The sequence below is a fragment of the Uloborus diversus genome, chromosome 8, assembly GCF_026930045.1.
Source record: "Uloborus diversus isolate 005 chromosome 8, Udiv.v.3.1, whole genome shotgun sequence".
Lineage (NCBI taxonomy): Eukaryota > Metazoa > Arthropoda > Arachnida > Araneae > Uloboridae > Uloborus > Uloborus diversus.
In genome coordinates, this window is record NC_072738.1 from 139,633,704 (window position 1) to 139,653,283 (window position 19,580).

Consider the following 19,580-nt stretch of genomic DNA (forward strand, 5'->3'; position numbering starts at 1 on the left):
GTGATTGCTCAAAAAATGTTTAAGATATGAAATGATTCTAAGCATTATATGCAGACACTAGAAAAGATACAGGAAAAACAAATGGCACAGCAAAAGAGCCAATTATAACATACTTGAATTTTTTTCTCCAGAGCAGAATATTCAGCTTTGAGTTTTATTAGCTTCTCATATTTGTCAAGATATACTTGTTGTACAGATTCTCTATCTTGCTTGCTGAAATAAATGCAAAATTATCATTTTTTAAATGTAAATTGCATTTGTAAACTTTAAGACATTTAATGAGTTGAGAAAAAATCAGTGTTAAAAATACAAATTTTTAATCAGTCAGAATACAGAAAAAAAATTAATTAATCAAAAAGCCTTGCAAGTAGAAAACTATAAAAATTCTGTAAAATGTTCAGAAGAAAACGATTTCCAACCAAAAAAATATTTGCAGTTTATAATCACTCTTATGAATCAATTTTTGAAGTCAATTGCTGGTCTCAATCATTATTAGTAGGGGGGTGGGGTGTAAATCTTTACTGTAATCTAAAACTTGAAACATTGAATTTGGTGCCTAGATTTCTACAGGCGTCAAACCCGGTCACAAAATGTGACTAACTGTTTATTTATGTTACTAGAAAAAACATACATTTGTTGTAAATAAATATGCTTATGCTGAAATGTAAAAAAGATGGTTAAAGAGCACTGTAGCGTACAAATTTGCAAATCAATTGCAGGCTTGTGTGTCAGGGTTACAAGGAACCTGTTTTCAATGCAGGAGATGTAAACTTATGAATGAAAAAACATCTGACAAAAGCTGTGGTCAATCATATTAAATGAAAATAGAGAAGGATAATCAATTTTGTTTATTCTAAAAAATTTAATGTTTTATCTTTTGGAAATAGCTACTACCATTGCCACAATAAGTCCTCCTTAACTTTAATGTACAAGTGCGATAGCAATTTTTTTTGCTTTTAATGGAGATCTGCTTTAAAAGGGTTTAAAAATTTAAAAAAAATCAGAAAATGTGAGTTTTGTTTTCTTTGATGACCCTTTTGTGTTTATTTGACATGAAACTCAATACCCCTAAATGCTGTGTTATTTTTCATGTCATATCAATTTAGGTTATATCAAGCAATTATAACATTAACCCATTCGCACCCAGCGTCACGCGGACGCTACGCAACGATTCCTCTCCTATCAGCCCAGCGTCACTTCTCCGCTACGCGCTCTGATCGACGCTGACGTCCCAGCGTCACGTATACGCTTTCTCGAAATGGAACGATTGAATTGAATATTTAAATGATCATAGATGCCGCTAAATGGCTATAACATTGATCATATTCGAGTCACATGGTATTTGACCTTCATGTACACACTTTAGTTTCTTATTTGGGCCTCTCAATGGGATAGATTTTTTTTATGTAAACAACAGTGAATCACTGCTCTGCGCATATGATTTATGAGGTCTCAATTGCTCTTGTTTATATCTTTGCTTCTCTTTTTTTTACGAGTAATTGAAAGAGATATACATCTAGCTGAATAAATTATGGAGGAGGGAAGGAAGGTTAAAATTTTTTTGCGTATGTGTTCCAGACTTTTGGGATTCCCCGTTCAATGAGAGTACAGGAATGATTTCAAGAGACACTGAAGTTTATGATTATTTTTTAATCCTTTCTGATATTGTTCTTCTTTATTTATTCTTTTTCATTTGGAGAATGGAAAAGTGCAATAAAAATTGTTAGCGAAGTGAGTGAAAGGGAATGTTTTTGAGTGAATTATGAAACAGTTTTGAGACTTGTCGCGTGGGAAATATAACTAGTTTAAATTCGTTGACCTAAGTTGTTTTAATCAAAATTACATAAGGAACATATTTTTTTGCTACTTTTCTTTTTCTTTGATTGTCTTGATTTCTTGACTCACGATGTCAAACTCTAACTTTGTTTTTGTGCACATATCATTTAATTTTGTGCACATGGTTAAAGTTTTAGTATTCTACTTATTTCACTTCCTTCTAATAATGTAATACTTTGTATATTAATAATTAGTAATCAGTAGTACATTGTTTAAGCAAAATTAAAATTTCAAGCCATTATTTTGAGATGCTTAATTTATATGAATATTTTTGTTCAGTTAGGCTTAACTGCTGTAAATGCTCGGGCCGATGGCGGCGTTCCATTTCAGAACGTTCGGTCCCGTAGTTGCGCTTCGTTTTCCGAGCGCTGGTCCTCAAGGGGTTAATAAGAGTGTTTTATAATTAAGCGTATTTACAGTACACTGACGGTGAAAAAGCCGACAAAAGCTTTTGTCAGATGTTTCATTAGTGCAATAACTCTCAATGCACAACAGCTAGGTTGTGAGAGCTGAATGTCCATATTCAGAGTTTTTGGCACAGTTTTAATCTCTGTTTTGAAAATATATATATATATATATATATATATATATAAAGAGGTAAATAGGATCAAAAACCAGCACCCTTCAACGAATTGTACTTGTGTTATTTATAAAAAAAGGAGATTTGCAACAGCATATTTTGTCTTAAATTAACAAAATATGACAGCCAGCTGGAAGATTACAGATGAAAATTAACAAAAACAATCATAAAACTAGATAATAATAACAGAAAAATAGGTAGGGACACCTAAAAGTGATAGTGTTTGCATGCAGAAAAAACACTTCACATAAAATCCTTTGGCTTGAAGTTTGATTTATTCTAAAAAATGAATTAGCATGCTTGGTTCATTGCATTTACTTAATAATCAAGTGCTTTATGACATACCTACAACAAAAGAAAAAAGTTAAAAATCTTTTTTTTTTATACCTTTCTAGATTGAATGCCTTAGTTGTTTCTTGCAAAAGGGTGCGCAGCATTTCGGCACTTCGATTAGTTTTAATGCGTGGACAGACTTTTTCAGCATTGCTAACAGCTTTCTGAAACAAAATAAATGCACTAACAATATTAATAATAATAAAAGACATGAAACAAAAGTTTTACTTTTACTATGCAGAAAGCTTTTACATTCCAAACATAATAACAATTCAGTAAGTTACCGCCCTATAGCCAGGGCTAAGGCAGAAATGCATGAAATACACCGCCAGCTCAGCCAATTCCAGCCGAGGACTGCAGTTTTGTGCTTATTAGCACTCATCAGTCCGGTATAGGACTGACTGAGCTGGAGGTGGAAAACCTCTTAAGGAAGCCAAGAGTGCCAAACAAACTGGTGGCTAATACAGAATCAGCACTGACCAGACGAATGACCGAAGAAATCCCCCCCCCCCCATGTCCCTATCGTTCACTTGCACTTACTGAGTAAATACTTAAGGTGCCTGGGCTTTAAACATGGTACAAAACAAGTTTCACATGTGTCCCAAATCCAAAAATGATGGAAGTGAAATGTCTCCCCATCACTTCATTCAATGCTTGGGACTCACCTTAGAGGAAGTTTCTGAGAACTCTCTCTTATTCTCAAGACTTTTTGAACCTTTTTTGGGCTCTGGTCTAGAATTGTTAGATTAAGTAGATTAGCTCTGCCATCAACACCACCCATGTCAACTAATCAACAGTTAGTAACTTGATTTAAATAGCTTACCACTATGGGTGATCATCGATCTACTCAAGCAAATCTAATCAGGTTCTGCCATTTATACAGAAATTTGTTAAGACCTCATTTTGAGTATGCTGTTCAGATGTGGTCTCCTTATATCAAGAAAGATAGTTCTTTATTGGAAAGGATTCGAAGAAAAGCTCCCAGGCAAGTAAGGGGACTTTCAGATTTAAATTATAATGCCAGACTTGAAAGTCCTAAAGTCCGTATTCAGTTGAAATTCAGCAAAATAAAAGATTTTAATGGGTTAAAGTTTTGCATAAAAACCAGGACAAGGGGTCATTGTTTTAAGCTATTCAAATCTCAGGCTAATTTGAAAATTAGGAAAAATTGCTACTTTTGTAGCTTCGTGGGTATTTTAACAGCTGACCAGATGAGGCTGTAATGAGTAAGGGGGTAGATAGCTTTAAGAGGGCCATTGATCTTCATTGTGAACTTATAAACTATTAGGACCAGCTTAGCTGGGCCCAGTCTAGGCTGGCGGTCAAAGGCCGTAGCCGAGTTTCTATGTTAAATCTGTCTTCGCGGCTTTTTCGACTCGCATTTGGGGGATCATTTTGGGGTTGAATAAAAATAATTTAGCCAAATTTTCAGCTCTTTAACTGAAATGACCTTTGAGTTTTTCAAAAAAAAAAAAAACTTTTTATTAGAACTTCTTTTTCATAGTAAAATTCAAAATAAATGAATGGTATTTTCCTCCCTTATTCTTAGGAATAAAATACATGAAAAATTATTATAGTCCTACATTTTTAAACGAAAAGCCGATTTTTGGCGACAGAAATGAAATTTAAATATTATTTTTCAATGCTTTTCTAAAAAGTGTCACTCACCAAATTTTGTTAGAAAATGTCTTTTATATTCTCCTACACTCAGAAATGTTTTCAAATATTTTCAAATGGTTGAACAATACGAAAAAATTAAAGTAATTTTTTTCCATAATTTTGCGTTTAAACGAGTTTAAATATTTTTTTTTGCCAAAAAAAATTGTTTGAACTGAGTGGAAAAAAAATTTTCTGCTAAATAAAAAAGAAAATTAAAAAAAAAGAAGAAAAAACTAAGACATACCTTACATGAAAATATTAAGAATGTAAAAAAAACGATAAAAGAGTTATTAAATAAATATCGCTCGTTTGGAAGAAGAGTGTCACAATACGAAATTTAAAAAAAAAATTTTCGCTTAAAGGATTTTAAATGACGTTAACTTCTTTGGAAAAAATGACAAATTTCTTGTTCTAATATTAACCACTGGAGAGCACAGCAAACTTAATTTTCTTAATGCAAATTGCCTGAGAGAGAAAAAGAGTTCAAATTTAAATGCTTCTCCTGTAAAATTTCATTTCTTCTTATTGTGGCACTCTTCTTCCAAATGAGCGATATTATTCAAGGCTAAATTGTACATAAAGATGATTATCACGGGACACTAGCGTCCCGGCCCCCAAGAAAACCAAATGTCAGACACCAACAAAGCCAAATATCCACCGCTAAGAAAGACGAAAGTAATTAAACATGCGACTAAGGACAGTTTACACGACAGAGCAAGTTGGGGAAGCTTCGTTAACTCAGGTAGTTCCTTCAAAAGCAAAAAACTACCTGCTAAGCAGATTGAAAACAACTTAAAAGATCTATCCTCACTGGTAAGAAGTTCGTGATGGGGGCATGTTCAAGCGAAAATAGTTGTGATGAAAGAGGAAAACAGGGACGATGTAATTTGACAGATACTTGGTGGGAAAACTAGATATTATAACTTTTTAAGGCTGAGGGTTTTTGGGTTTAGGATGAAGGCCTTCTTTTTTGTAGGGAAGAGTTCAAGGTTTTCCTGGCGAAGAAATTTTTACAACAGGGTTGTTTTTGATGAGATATTGCTTTCCATACTATTGGGCACAATTTTTCAGTCTGGATACCATTAAAGACAAAAATTTCAAATACAGTCAACTCCTGATTATCCGCGGATTAGGGTGACACGGTAACCGCAGAAAATCTGAATTATAGGTAAAAAACGATACTGGTGTATACAATAACTAAAAATAGGAATAAAACTCACACATATATTAAAGTGATAGCTAAAAGCAATAACATTGATTGTAAATGTAAAAGCTAAAAACAAACAATAACATAATCATTATTCACCGCCATTGAAGAAAAAACATTGTGAAAAGACCCGTGGATAATCAGGCCGCCGATAATCGGGAGTTTACTGTATTTAAGTATATTTACTACAATTTAGACGCCGTTTAACATAATTGTTTTAACTGACAGTTGATAAAATAATTTTTGCACAATTTATGATGATTTTTAGAGTAAGGTTAGTTTTTGTCACTGTCTTCATTCACAACAACATCAACTTTTTCATTAATGAATAGGCAACTCAATATTTGCGCAGACTTTACTATTTTTGCCAAATATCGATCATGAGACAGAAAATAGAATATGTCAAAATAAAATGTCTCAAGCTGTATCATATTTAGCTGAGATGATGAATGAAGATGGAACGACTAAGCTCCATTATGTCAAAATCATACCTAATATTATAAAACTTGAGATTGCAATATATTTAGTCAAAAACATATGGTTGCTTTCTTGATTATCAGTCAGATAAGAATTATCACTGGGTTTACTCGATATTGTTGTGACTGTGCTAATGGTAGGCGTACTGTCGAATGCTGCTCACACATTGCTGCGATCATATATTTTCTGTCTCATGCTCGATATTTGGCAATAATAATAAAGCCCGCTGAAATATTGAGCTCAATTGTATATATATATATATACAATACTGACAAAAACTAACCGTATTTAAAAAATCATCATAAGTGGTTGAAAATTATGATGTCAGTTATTATGTTATCTAATGGTCAGTTATTTAAAAAAAATATGTTAAACGCCATCTAAATTTCTTAAAAAAATACTTTAATGTTCGAAATTTTGTCTTTATTGGATCCAGTATATTTATTAAAAATAGCGTGGACAAATTATGTAATTTTCTTTATGTACAATTTAGCATTGAATAATATTTATTTAAAAATACTTTAATCTTTTTTTTAAAATGGTTTTTTTAATTTTTTTTCTCTGAAAAGAGAGCATTTTCATTTTTTTTTTTTTTTTTTTTGAATTTTTGTTTTTACTTAGCAGACGATTTTTTACTGACTTAGATCAAACACTTTTGGCAAAAAAAAAAATATTTAAATGCAAAATTATGAAAAAAAAAATCACTTTAATTTTTTTCGTATTGTTCCACAATTTAAAAAAAATCGAAAAGCTTCACTTTTGTCCCCAAAAATTGGCTTTTCATTTAAAAATTACGACTATAATAATTTTTCATGCATTCCTAAGAAAAAAGGGGAAAAAAACATTCATTAATTTTGAATTTTACAATGAAAAAAAATTGAAATCGAAAAAACAGGTTTTTTTTTGAAAAACTCTAAGGTTGTTTCAGATGAAGAGCTGAAAATTTGGCTAAATTATTTTTATTCAACACCAAAATGATCCCCCAAGATGTGTAGTCCCACCAAAATGATCCCGCAAATGATTTTTTGCGGGGTCAAAAAAGCCGCAAGGGCAGATTTAACATAGAAACTCGCCTAGAGCCTTTGCATTTGTATTATACTAGTCATTTCAATATGTTTTACCATGTACAATTTGACTTGCTTTAAGGAATAAATGCTATTCATTTAATTCATAAATTTTTGCTTCAAATTGAATCAATACGTGTGGTTGAAGTAAATAAGAAAAGATGTCAGTTTTGAATTTCTATATCAAACAATGAGAATCAACTTATCACATCAAATTTCCCAACACTCACCTCTGCAGCTTTACAAATAGCCTTAAAATCCAGGGAGAGGTCTTTCTCATCCTCCACAGATTTCTTAAAATTTATTTCGAGGTTCTGTATAGCTTGGCGCTTCCTTTCCTTTGCATTTTCAAAAGTAACAACCTTTTCCTGGAAAAGCAGCAAAAAGGTAAGGTTTCTAAAAGTATGCTAGAAATGCATTCTAATGTTTGATTTTTCAATGTTAGTTAAAAAACAATTAAATAAAAGTTGTGCAAAAGTTAAATCAATGAGATTGTACGATTTTGGAATGTTATGATTCTAGCAAATACCTGAAAGTTCTCTAACAGAGTTCATACCTTGTGGTTAAAAAAAATTCCCTGATTTTTTCAGGTTTTCCAGGTTGTTTTTTAAACAATTCCAGGTTACTCGCTCCATTCAAAATTAAGTTTAAATAGCAATATTTTCAAAATAATTAAAATTGTTTAACACTAGAAAGACGGCGTTTTGCGTATACCTAGAAAGACTAGCAGCGGTCACTTTGACCGCCATACTTAAAAGATTAGAAATTTCCTCCTTTCGGGATTTTTAACCATAGAAAAGATTTGTTTCATCATATCAGAGTTTAATTTAACAATTTGATCGTAATATAGTCTGCAAAAAAGTCTCAGACAGCTTTTTTTTTTAAGTTTATGTTCGATCAATTGAAATACACGCTTTACACAATTGGCATTGAGAAAGAGCAAATTTGTACAAAAAATATATATTTTTTAAGCATGTAATAACTAACAAGTAGTATAATCAACCATGCATGTGTTTGGTTTAAAAAATATCCAAATATCGCAAGATACCGTACATTACTATCATTTACAGTATTTCGAAATACTTATGTTATCACGTCACATGTATATTAGCCATTAACAGTTTTTTTTTTTGCAATCAGAACAAATGCTCATAGAATTATTTCCGCATAGTTTATTTTCACACTATTTTAATTTTTTCCCTGAGGTAGATACTTATTTATCTGCAGCAAAATTGATCAGTGGAGGTGACTTGGAGGAAATTGGAGAAATAGGCGTTCTGTTTTTGAAATTTTCCCCTTTTTTTTCGGCGTCAGAACCTTTTCCCTTTTTCTTTCACTGGTTTTTATGTTTTGAGCATCAGTTTTTATTAGCAAGGTTTCTTCTGATTCTAACTGAGAAGAACAATCCTTTTCTGCAAATCTAGGCTCCGAAAAAATATTCACAATAATCTCATGAAAGCAAACTATTCTCATCACTAGGAATATATGTCTCTTCAGATAAGTCACACTGTTCATTCGAACCATAATCTGTTTTAGATGTGCAGCAGTTTCAGGAGTTAATAATCCTATAATTTTTGCTTGTCGTCAACGGTTCTTCTCGATATCATGAAGATAATTATGTGACTGAGAACTTCATTATCACCGAAGAAAATAAACGTCAATGCTTCAAGCAAAGCACATGTTTTGGTGCACAAAAGAGTTCCAGAAAACATTTTTGGAATTTACCTGTTTATATTTACTTCTTTTTAGATCCAAAGTAATTTCATGTGTCCAGTCACATGCTTTTCAAATTTACCTTTTTCAACTTTGCCCCCTGTGCAGATAGCAGAAAACTGAAACCATGCAACCAGCTGGTGTTTCGCATTTTCCTAACAATTCAAAGAATTAAACCTGACCAGAAGGTACTACTCAAGCTCAAAAGAACATTACTCACCCTGACAACTAACAATAGTCCATAGTACACACAACTGATAAGAGAAAAAAGAAGAAAACGGATGCATAAAGAAAGGTTCACTTAGCGGTCAAAATGACCATAGTCAGTCTTTCTAGGTATAAACATTTATAGGGACTATAATAATAATCCTAAAGAAAAAAAAATACTGTTGTAAGATCTTGATAAATAGTTAGGAAAAGTCAATGAAGGAAAAAGAGTTTGAAAATTAAACGCAGCAAATATAAGCATTTGAAAAATCGTTTGCGGTCAAAATGACCGCTTCCGTCTTTCTAGTGTTAAAGTAGCAATGCGGAAGAACTGAAACTTTTCTCCTTAGATTAAAAAAAAAAAAATCCTTTTTTTTCTTTCCCAAATTTTACGTTTTTTTAAACACTTTGTTCAAAATCGTTTTAATTGATTTACTAATTGTTGAAAACAAAGTGCTTCCAACTTATTTTAGCGTTTTCTCGATGTCATGTGTCATGAGTAATATTAGCGTTTTGCTGTAGTGGAGCAGCAATCTTTTAGCATTCGCTTTTGGTTCACAATATTCCTTTTTATTTTCTTATTAGTATGTAACACAAAACATATTGAGCAAAAAACAAAGCTATTTTTCAGTATAAATATGATTAACTTGTTGCATCGATCGCCATACCAGAAAATGCATAATAACAAAAATCAACATCCGCCCATTATAGGCCAATGCCAATAATCTTTTTTTTCTCTTTTGCTTATTAAAGAATGCTTCCATTAAAATTTTTCTTTTCCAGAAAATAATTAATTTTTAAAAATTCATCATTTGTTGCACATTTTATGTTACTTTCAATAGTTTACATAGAGATAAACATCCAATTCTGTTTTTGGAAGTTTACGTCTACTTCCATCATGCAAACGACCAAATATGGCGACTAAGAGAAAAACTTAAGATAAGAAGTAGATTTTTGAATTTGTAGCATAAAAGTAGTTATAAATAATTAATAATCCTTAAAAAACTACAGTTAAGTCAAAATAGTCAGTTTTTAGCACATAAGAGTCTGAAGCAATTAGAATAAAAAAAATTGTTCTGAAGATAAATTTTTGCATTTTTCAAGAAAATAATTATGAATTATCCGAAAAAAAGGCACATTTGGCGTTGTTTTCAATAGTTTGCCTAGCAATAAACATCCAATGCCTTTTTCCGGAACTTCAGCACTTAAAAAGTCTTGTGGACTTCCATCTTGGGAATGACCAAATATGGCGGCTGCACCCAAAAATAAGAAGTAATTTTTTTAATTTATAGTATGATAACAATTTAAAAATAATAAATCTTCATGAAACTACAATTCAGTTGAAAAGTTTTTAGCACAAATTGCATCTAATGAAACGAAGATAAAATTAAGTTTTAAGAACAAAATTTTCATTTCTCAAGAAAATTATTTAAAATAATAATAATAATAATAAAACAATTTTCAGCACTTTTTGTGATACTTTCATTAATTTGCAGTTAAAGAAAACATCCAATTATGCTTTGCTTTTGGAAACTTTGGCATTTAAGGATCGTGTCTACTTCTATCTTGTGAGTGACCGAAAATGGCGACAAAATTTCACACGTAGCTTAAAAGACTTTACGATTAAAAAAAAAAAAACGATTTTCCCAGATCCCTCCCCACCCCCATTTTCAGGCTTGTGCTTCCGAAGCACTAAATTGTCCTCTTCCCTGTTGAGTTTGTGCATAATTTTTTTGGGGTTCATTTTTTTGGGTTGCCACTTTTTTAATTGCCAGTTTCATTTTGCCTCAAAGTTTTTACAATTTAGGAAAAATAGATAAAAAGGAAGATTAGATCTCATGAAACAAAATTCCCTGGGAAAAAATTGGAAAAAAAAAAAAATTGGGGGGCAAATTAAGAAATTTCCCTGACATTTTTAACTGTTTCATTTTCCCTGACGATTCCAGGTTTTTCGGAGCGGAGCGTACGAACCCTGTCTAAACAAATTCAAACAACAATTGAAATTTTTACAATGAAAAATGATTTTGTCATACTATCATATAAACATAAAATGTTTATCTTCTTAAAAACATTTCTAACAAAAATAAACCAAGAAAGACAATAATATTTTGTTATCATGACTCTGAATGTGGTAGTTATGTAATGCAAAATTTTTATTTTGCACAGGACTTACAGAGGCTGAGCAAGATTCATCTTGATCATTCTTCAAACTAGTCTTCTTACTTTGAAATTCAGCATTAACTTTCGACAGTTGATCATTTTGTTTTGATATTGCAGTAGTAACTCGTTCTATTTCAGCTTCAAACATATCTTTTTCTCTAATAAGTTGGTCCAAATCTCCTTGCTATAAAAAGAGAGAGAGTTTGGTTTTATAAGCAACTTACAGAGAGAGAGCAAATTTTGATAAGGTGAATAAAGGTTCTACAGTAGAAATGGTTCTAATCAACTGCAATTCAAAACAGGAAAAATAACTTTTAACAATTTCCACACGGAAACCAGTTATTTAATGTCATTCTTACAGAACTGAAATAGATGATAATCAAAGTATCAGAACTTGGAATTCAAGCCTAATTAGTTAACATTACAAATAGAAAAATTTCAAATTGAGAAAATTAACTTTAAATATTCATAGTATATTATAATACAACAAATGTATACAAAAGAAAGAAAAGAAGTACGAACCAAATTGCTTATATCTTTGGGCTCTTCATAACATTTCTCATCATTTAATTTTCTCTCATAATTACTTTTAAATGCAAAAAGATTCATTCGCTGACGGTTGTGCTCCTCTCTTTCTTTTTTCTTCTCATTTAAATCTCTCTGAACGTTTCTCAGCATGTTTTCTTTCATCAAATTTTCAGATTTTTCTTTTTTTAAGTGTTCTTCCCTTCCTCTTTAAAAGTACACAAAAATATAAGTATAGAAACCATATATACAATAAATAAACTCACTTTCAAAGCATAGGCGGATTTAGAACCGAGTTCTTGGGGGCAGCATTTTTTTTTTTAGCATTATTAGTTGTATTGATTACAACTAGCTGGATTTAGACTTAGCATGCCCCTAAGCTATTTCAGGTTTTGGGTCTCTTTGGTAGTCTGGTCAACTTTTCTATCGGTGGCAAAAAAAGGCCATTTTTTAAAGCCCCCCTCCCCCCATACATTATACATAAGGCCTAAGGTGGAAAATGGAGTCTCTTTTGAGTAAGGAATAGAATATCTCTAATTTTGGGGGGTCCAGGGGTTCCTGTCCCGGAGGATTTTTTGTAAAATAGATATAAAACTCTGCATTTTGAAGCCTTAGAAGGGGTAATTGGAACTACTGAAATCTTGGAGACAAATAGCAAAATACTCTTTTGCAAATTTCGATAATACACATTAAAAATTGTTTTTGAGTTGACAAATCAATTACAGCAGTTCTCAGAGAGAAAAAGCGAGAAATTATAGAAGATTACGCATTGTTATTCGCTTACTTTGGCTGTCAGTTCAATTCAATCAGTTTTGATCACGCCTCCAACCCACCGACAAATACAACAGTAAATTAAATGCAAAATGATCAATAGTAAAAAAATGTTTTAAAAGAAATGGTGTATAGATTTAGAAAATAGGCCCATTTGGACAGTTCATAATTTATACAATTGATAAGAAAGTTGAAGCACACTTTGCTTAGGAATTTCAAAGACTCATCTAATCCGTTTCATGGACTTGAAAACAGTTAAAATTATTTAAGGCACTTAAATTGGCCTTTCCAGTCTCTGAAATTTAGTACTTGATTGTACTGTTTTATAGTATTGTTCTAACTTTGTAAGAAGCAACTATTTTAAGTTTGGGGCCTCGGTGGCCGAGTGGTGTTGCTCAGCAACTGCTTGCATGCAGAGAGGCATGGGTTTGATTCCCGCCTACTGCCCTGGGTGTTCTTCTGATTTCCTTGTATTGTAATAAGTCTGAATTGTGCTATCTGTCTTACGTGTCTGAGCAAACGTCGGACTTCCACCTAAAATGGCAAATGGGGCTCAGTCAAACGAAAGCCGCTCATATTAGCCTCAAAAGTGGATTAACGCCTTCGTTATTCATTACCTTGGGTGCTCCAAGGGGCATCAGGAACAACAACAACATTATAAGTTAAAAAAAAAAAAAACTATTGATTTCTCATTACAACAACTTTTTATTTTCAATTACAAGAAGTACAAAAAATGAAAAAAAAAAAATAGAAGTAGTGTTTTTTTTTTTTTTTTTCCCTTCTGGACTGAACAGATTAACAATGTGCAGAAGAAGTAAGATAAACGCAAGTAATGCAAAATAATTTCCAAAATTACTGCATTCGGGATTAAATAAACAGCAATATATGAAAAATGCGAGCCACAAAAATTTATCTTAAATAATATGCTACAGAAACGCGAGAACCATGATTTTTATATTTTTGATGCAGGATGAGGCAAGGAGCTAAATTTGACACATTTCAGCATTTCTCCCCCTACCCCTCATCATTTGTTATAAATTTTTATGATTTGTATCCACACTTTTGAAAATTTTCAAGATTTTCAAGCACTTTAAAATAGAATTTATTTTTTCAAGTACTTTTCTTCTTTTCTTTAAAGAACAAATCATGAAATTTTCCAGAGTTGGGGGCCTTCAACAAAGCGGGTGCCCTCAACTTTAGCTTGTTTAGTTTATAGGTAAATCCAGTTCTTTTTTAAATCTTTGTTTTAGTTTCCAATTTGTTGAAACAGTCATTGATTATTTTAAGTATAAAGGCTGATTACTCATATTTTCACTTATATACTTGCTCTAATGGTTTTCAATTCAAAGTAGTCGTTTTCAACACATTTCAACAACCCGGTGACAGCTTTATCTTTGTAATACCCAGTGTACGGTGCCCCCCCCCCCCCCCCCCCCCCCCATCAGAAAAGGAAAGTCGCTATTCTCTTCATTTTCACTTGTGAACTTTTCAAAAAAAGGAAAAAAATCATGATCTTTTCTTTTCACATTTTTGAAGGTGTGTTGTTACCATGTATAAAGTCCTCCCAAGACTGGGGGGGGGCATTAACCCCCCTCGCCCCCCCCCATAAATCCGGACATGTTTCAAAGGTTAAGTGTGGATTGGTAAATACATTGTTCATTCTACTTCTGCAGCAAATTTAAGCTTCTCCATCAGAGTCAGATTTACAGATTTGGGGGACATAGTTATGAAGTTTTGGGGCGCCCACACCTGAGAACTAGGGAGTACAACAACAGCAATAGAAGTCAGTCGTAAACTGAATCTGGTATCACAGAAGTGAGACAAAACTTATTTTTTAATGTAAAATTCCTGAACCTTCGAGGGCAACATGATCAGAAAAAAATAAGGCCTGTAAAAAATGTGGGGGGACTTTTCTGGGGGATTCTGGGCTTCGTCTATCACTCTTAAAATAAGAGTCTAAGAAACAAATCTTTTTTTGGAGTCCCAATGTTGCAGGTTCGGTTGGCTTTAAGAAATTCTTTTCCGTCAATGCTCAACTTTAGGAAGTGAGTATACAATGTCAAATAAAACATTAAAAAAAAAAACTTTAAAACATTTCAATAAAACTATGCAACTAAAGGTCGCTCCTACTGAATCATACTTCCCTTTACAATATTAAAAAACCAATAAAAAAAAGAAAAGAAATAAATCTTTCATTTTTGCTGGAAAGCATAAAACCATAAGACAAATGATTCAAAATGATAAAATAGGTACAGTCGAACCCGGATTTAACAAACCTCAATTTAACGACTTTCACAAATTTTTCTTTTACTCAGACTAAAATAAACGCAAAAACCCCTATTTACCGAATAATAAGCCCCGAATTAACAAATTATTTTAACAGTCAATTTCTTTTTTGTTAATTTGAGTTAGGAAATATTGGATTGTTTTCCAAATGTTTTATCTTTTTTGTCTGAAATAGAAAAAGACTTTTCTTGGAATCAGCAATTTTTGACGGGCGAGGAGGCAACCAACGAACACTGATTTTGATGCAGAAAGCGATAGTGAAACTCCCATTAAAACTGTTACTTCTTCCAATGCTTTACACACACACACACACACTGCCTGGAAACTATAAATATATCTCATGCAGCAGGCTGCAAATGACACAGCATTTTTTTTTTTTTGCAAAAAGTCGAAAGAGAACTATTTTGAGCCAAGTATTAAGAAAATTGTCAAACATCTATTACTCAGTAGTTTAAAATTTCAAATTAACTAGTATGTACTAAGCCCTGAAATGCCGAATAAAAAGTGTACACTTTCTAATTATGGATATTTTGCGCAGACGTTTGTTAGAGGTTTTGGATAAGATCACTAAACAGACAATTGTTTCATTAAAATGTAGAAGAAGGGAAGCAATTTTCACCCGTTATACAATGACGGGCAACTTTCTAGTCATTTTATAATAACAAAAGCAATTTTTTGCTTTCAACCAAATATTACATTATAAGAACTGTTACAAATTTTGTAAAAAGAAACTATTTTCATGATTAAAATGTTGTAATAGGGCTAAATTTGGCATTTGTTCCATTAATTTTCATCCAAAATTATTGTAGTAACTTAACCTGTAAACTATTTCTTGAAGCACGTCAAATTTTGTAGAGGTTTCTCTAGTGTTATAAATAGCTGTGTGGCATGTGAATGAGGGGGAGGAGTCCAGTCTGCTTTTTGACCGACTTGTTTCAGCCATTGGCTTGAGAGTGTGTATTAGCTCTGTTATTACAAACTGCTTTGCGCTGTGTTTTTGCGTATTTTGATCTAAATACGTGTGCTACCTTTGAGTTTACACTGTTAATTGATATTTGACTCATTTCTAAGAATAATTTAGCAGTTGTTAACTACATTTCTTGTACATAGTTGTAAATAAATCTCCTTTGTTTTTCTCAAGAACTGTGTCGTCCTTAAAGAATTTCCCGAAGTGGCCTGACTCGCAACAGTATTAATTTTTGAAAATTACTTGTATTGTCAAATGTTTTGATCTTCAAAGGTAACTTTGTCCTGACTGGAAAATACAACATGCATTACTATACAGTTGAACTATTACGAAATAGGTGGCGTTAAAACCAGAGTAAACATTTCATCATTTCATTGTGTTCACATTTCCCTACTTTCAAGATTCCTTAAACAAGGAAAAATTAAACCAGATTTAAGGATCACATAAGATTTGGTTAAAGCTAGCTTACTTCAATTCAGCTTGACTGAGGGACTTCAATATTCCAAGAATATTAGTGCTGTAACAACTGTAGTGGCGAAATGGATCTTGGCGCAGTTCATCACCATTCAATGTAAAAGCACGGGTGCAACCTCTAGGAGGGTTGTACATCATTAAACTTCGCGCTGCTTCAGCATCATCAATCAGCAGAACAGTTTCAACATTATACTGAAAGTAAAATATGCATGATCTAAAATTATTAAACACTAATACAGTTACACGAAGACATAACATGACTTTCAACCATAATTCATAATCATAATCCAAGTACAGAAAATCTCTTTCACTAAACAAAAGTCAATTTTTGAAACAGTTTCACAAAACATCAAAGAATCAACATTATAAGTAAAAAAAAAAAAAAAAAAACAAAAAAACACACACACACACAAGCAGAGAAGACAATTTAATTAAACTATAACTTCATGATTGAGTAGCCATAGAATGAAATTATTAATATAATCTGAAACTGATTATATGTTTTTTTTTTTTTTGTAAAAAAAAAAAAAAAACACATACACAAGCAGAGAAGACAATTTAATTAAACTATAACTTTATACGTGAAATACACCGCCAGCTCAGTCATTTCCAGCCGAGGACTGCAGTTTCGTGCTTATTAGCACTCATCAGCCCGGCATAGGAAAGTGACTGAGCTGGAGATTGAAAACCTCTTAAGGAAACCAAGATTGCGAAACAAACTGGTAGCTATTATAGAATTAGCTGACCAGACGAGTGACCGAAGCAATGGTTCGGTTCAACTCGAAAATTGAAAGCAAGGCAAGGTATATTCAGTAAATTACAGCCCATTAGCCAGGGCTAAAGCCAAATACGTGAAATACACCGCCAGCTCAGTCATTTCCAGCCGATGTAATTTACTGAATATAACTTTATAATTGAGTAGCCATAGCATGAAACTATTAATATAATTGGAAACAGAATACATATATGTTTTGTTTGATTTCTTTTCTTTCAGAAACATATGAGTCTAAGAATATTTTATAAAGAACACAGTACTGCCAATTAATTACCATTAATTCAGGAAAGTAAAAGTCCTAAATTTTGCACATCATAGCCCGATTCCTTGGATTATCGAGGGCTTACTGTAAATTAATAACAATAATAAAAAGAGGTTACTAGCATAACCAATACATTATTAAACTCAGGAAAACTTACCTGATCTATTAAAAAGTTAGCAATCACAGGATCTTTTATCTCTAGTACATCTAAAACCGTAGGAAAGGACGACTGCACTTTAATAGCTTCATTTGCATGAGACTGAAAAATTAGAAAATAGGAAACAATCAATGAATGTTGTGCAAGAAGCGGCATTGTTCTACACTTTTCCAACATGTGAATTTTTAAATTCTAAATTTAAACATTGAATACCACTGAAAATTTTACAATTTTGTTCCTTCAAGTTTATTTTTCATTTAAATTTTATCTTGGCATTAAAGTAGAGCTCAAAATTTGCGGTTACCAGTCGCCAAATGGGACCAATCTTCTGTTATGGGGACCATTATTTTCATCAAAGTCGCCTAAGTGGCAACCATTCATTAATCCTAAACCCATTTCCTGAGCTATGATCTTGACACATGACTTTTGCCTCAATCTCTTGACTAAAAATTTGGATATCAGATTGTTCTAATGAAGAAAGGAGGAGGTTTTGTACTCTTGCCCAATAAAAATTTGGCTATGAGACAGGGGAGCATAATTGCCAACGTTTAGCTTGTATTATTAACAATTTTTTATGCATTTTGAAATCCGATTGCATCTCTCTCTAAACTTCTCCCATTTTGTTTGGTGGGTGACTGATCCTATGGCACGGATATCGCTAATTTTGTTCTTATCAATCTTCTAAACATTTTTTCATATCTCACATTTAATAACAAAGGAATTACACCACTACCTCTTTGCCATGCCCTCTCGGGAATTTCAAACCAATTGCAGCTAAGTTGAATCAAGCTAGATTATTTATTTTCAGGGCCAGATTAAGGCATGGGAATGTGGGGCACATGCCCAGGGCACCAAATCTGTAGGTAAATAAAGGTTTCAACTCGACTCATTTCATATTGCATTATAGCAAGCTGTAAATATAAAATCAAGAAAAAACATTCTTCTTAAAAATTTAATTTCTTTTGCAAATTCCAAAACCACTCAAAGAGTAGTCTATATTTACACTATTCAATTCATATCATACATAATTTTTATATTTATAGCTTACTGCAACCTACAAAGTTTGACGACATCTTATATTATAATGTTTAATAATTATTGTATATGTACTATATCATCTCTATATTGTAATATAAAATATTGCCAGATTTAGAATTGCTGTGTTAATACCTTCAATGCGCAAGCATCAAAATATTTCACTACAGTCGGGTCCCGACTTACCCGAGGGATGCGTTCCAAGACCCCTCGCGTAAGTTGAAATTTCGCGTTGTGGAAAAGGGTATGTGTAAAAACTTTTATAAACGTACCCAATTATTTTAGACACTTGTAAACACCCCCACAACTGTTAAAAATCCATTTCTTTTAACTATACATTACTTTTTCTTACATAAAGAACTGAATGGTTACTTATATTTTTAAAAAAAACCATTATTCAACATTAATGCTGCTACAATGCACAAAATCAATGATCAATGGGGAAGAAAGACATAAAATAAACCAGCATACGGTATGTACAGTGTACAGTAAGAAAAACTAATGCACTGCAGTTGTACTGTACAGTAGATCCAGTAATGATATTTGTAACTTTAAAAAAATGAAGATGATAATGATTTATGCTGCATGATCAAACCGTTATTCTAATATATATTTAAACAGTTGCTTCACTAATTCCTTTATAACGTTTCCATCTATGGCAACATCCCTCTTCCTGGTTTCTTTAATTCACAATACAAGAACAGCTTCCATTTTCATAAATTTTTGCATTTTACTAAGATATTGTTCGGTAAACTTTTACGGGTTTTGTTTTCTTGACTTTTAATTGTATGTATGGAATATAGAAGATTCACTCATGCCCAATTGTCGTGCTACCTTCGACGCATTTTTTAGTTGAGATTCAGCTTTTCAAGAAGCTTTAGCGTCAAGAAGCTTCAGCTTTCTTTTATTTGTCAAAAACTTTCTCTTTTTCTTTCTATCTTCACAAACTTTAGATGAAACAGCGCTCTTAGGTGTCATTACATTTCATCAACTTTCTCATTTAAAATGAAAAAAATAAAGAGAAATAGGGAGTACTTATTTGTATAAGCGATGTTCAACTAGTACGGCCTGTGAACTTCCGCTCTCAAGGCG

At 32.3% G+C, this 19,580-nt stretch overlaps 1 protein-coding gene across 1 annotated transcript in view; it reads right to left on the bottom strand.

Moving 5' to 3' along the window:
* LOC129227721 (structural maintenance of chromosomes protein 6-like) overlaps positions 1 to 19,580 on the bottom strand; it is a 64,548-nt gene that overhangs the window by 15,717 nt on the left and 29,251 nt on the right. Inside the window, exons 9-15 of the mRNA XM_054862324.1 lie at positions 17,454 to 17,555; positions 16,255 to 16,451; positions 11,759 to 11,969; positions 11,250 to 11,420; positions 7,387 to 7,524; positions 2,804 to 2,913; positions 114 to 213 (exon numbers count right to left, since the gene is read on the bottom strand). Coding sequence (XP_054718299.1) covers positions 114 to 213; positions 2,804 to 2,913; positions 7,387 to 7,524; positions 11,250 to 11,420; positions 11,759 to 11,969; positions 16,255 to 16,451; positions 17,454 to 17,555 — 1,029 coding nt within the window. The remainder of the gene's footprint in view (positions 1 to 113; positions 214 to 2,803; positions 2,914 to 7,386; positions 7,525 to 11,249; positions 11,421 to 11,758; positions 11,970 to 16,254; positions 16,452 to 17,453; positions 17,556 to 19,580) is intronic.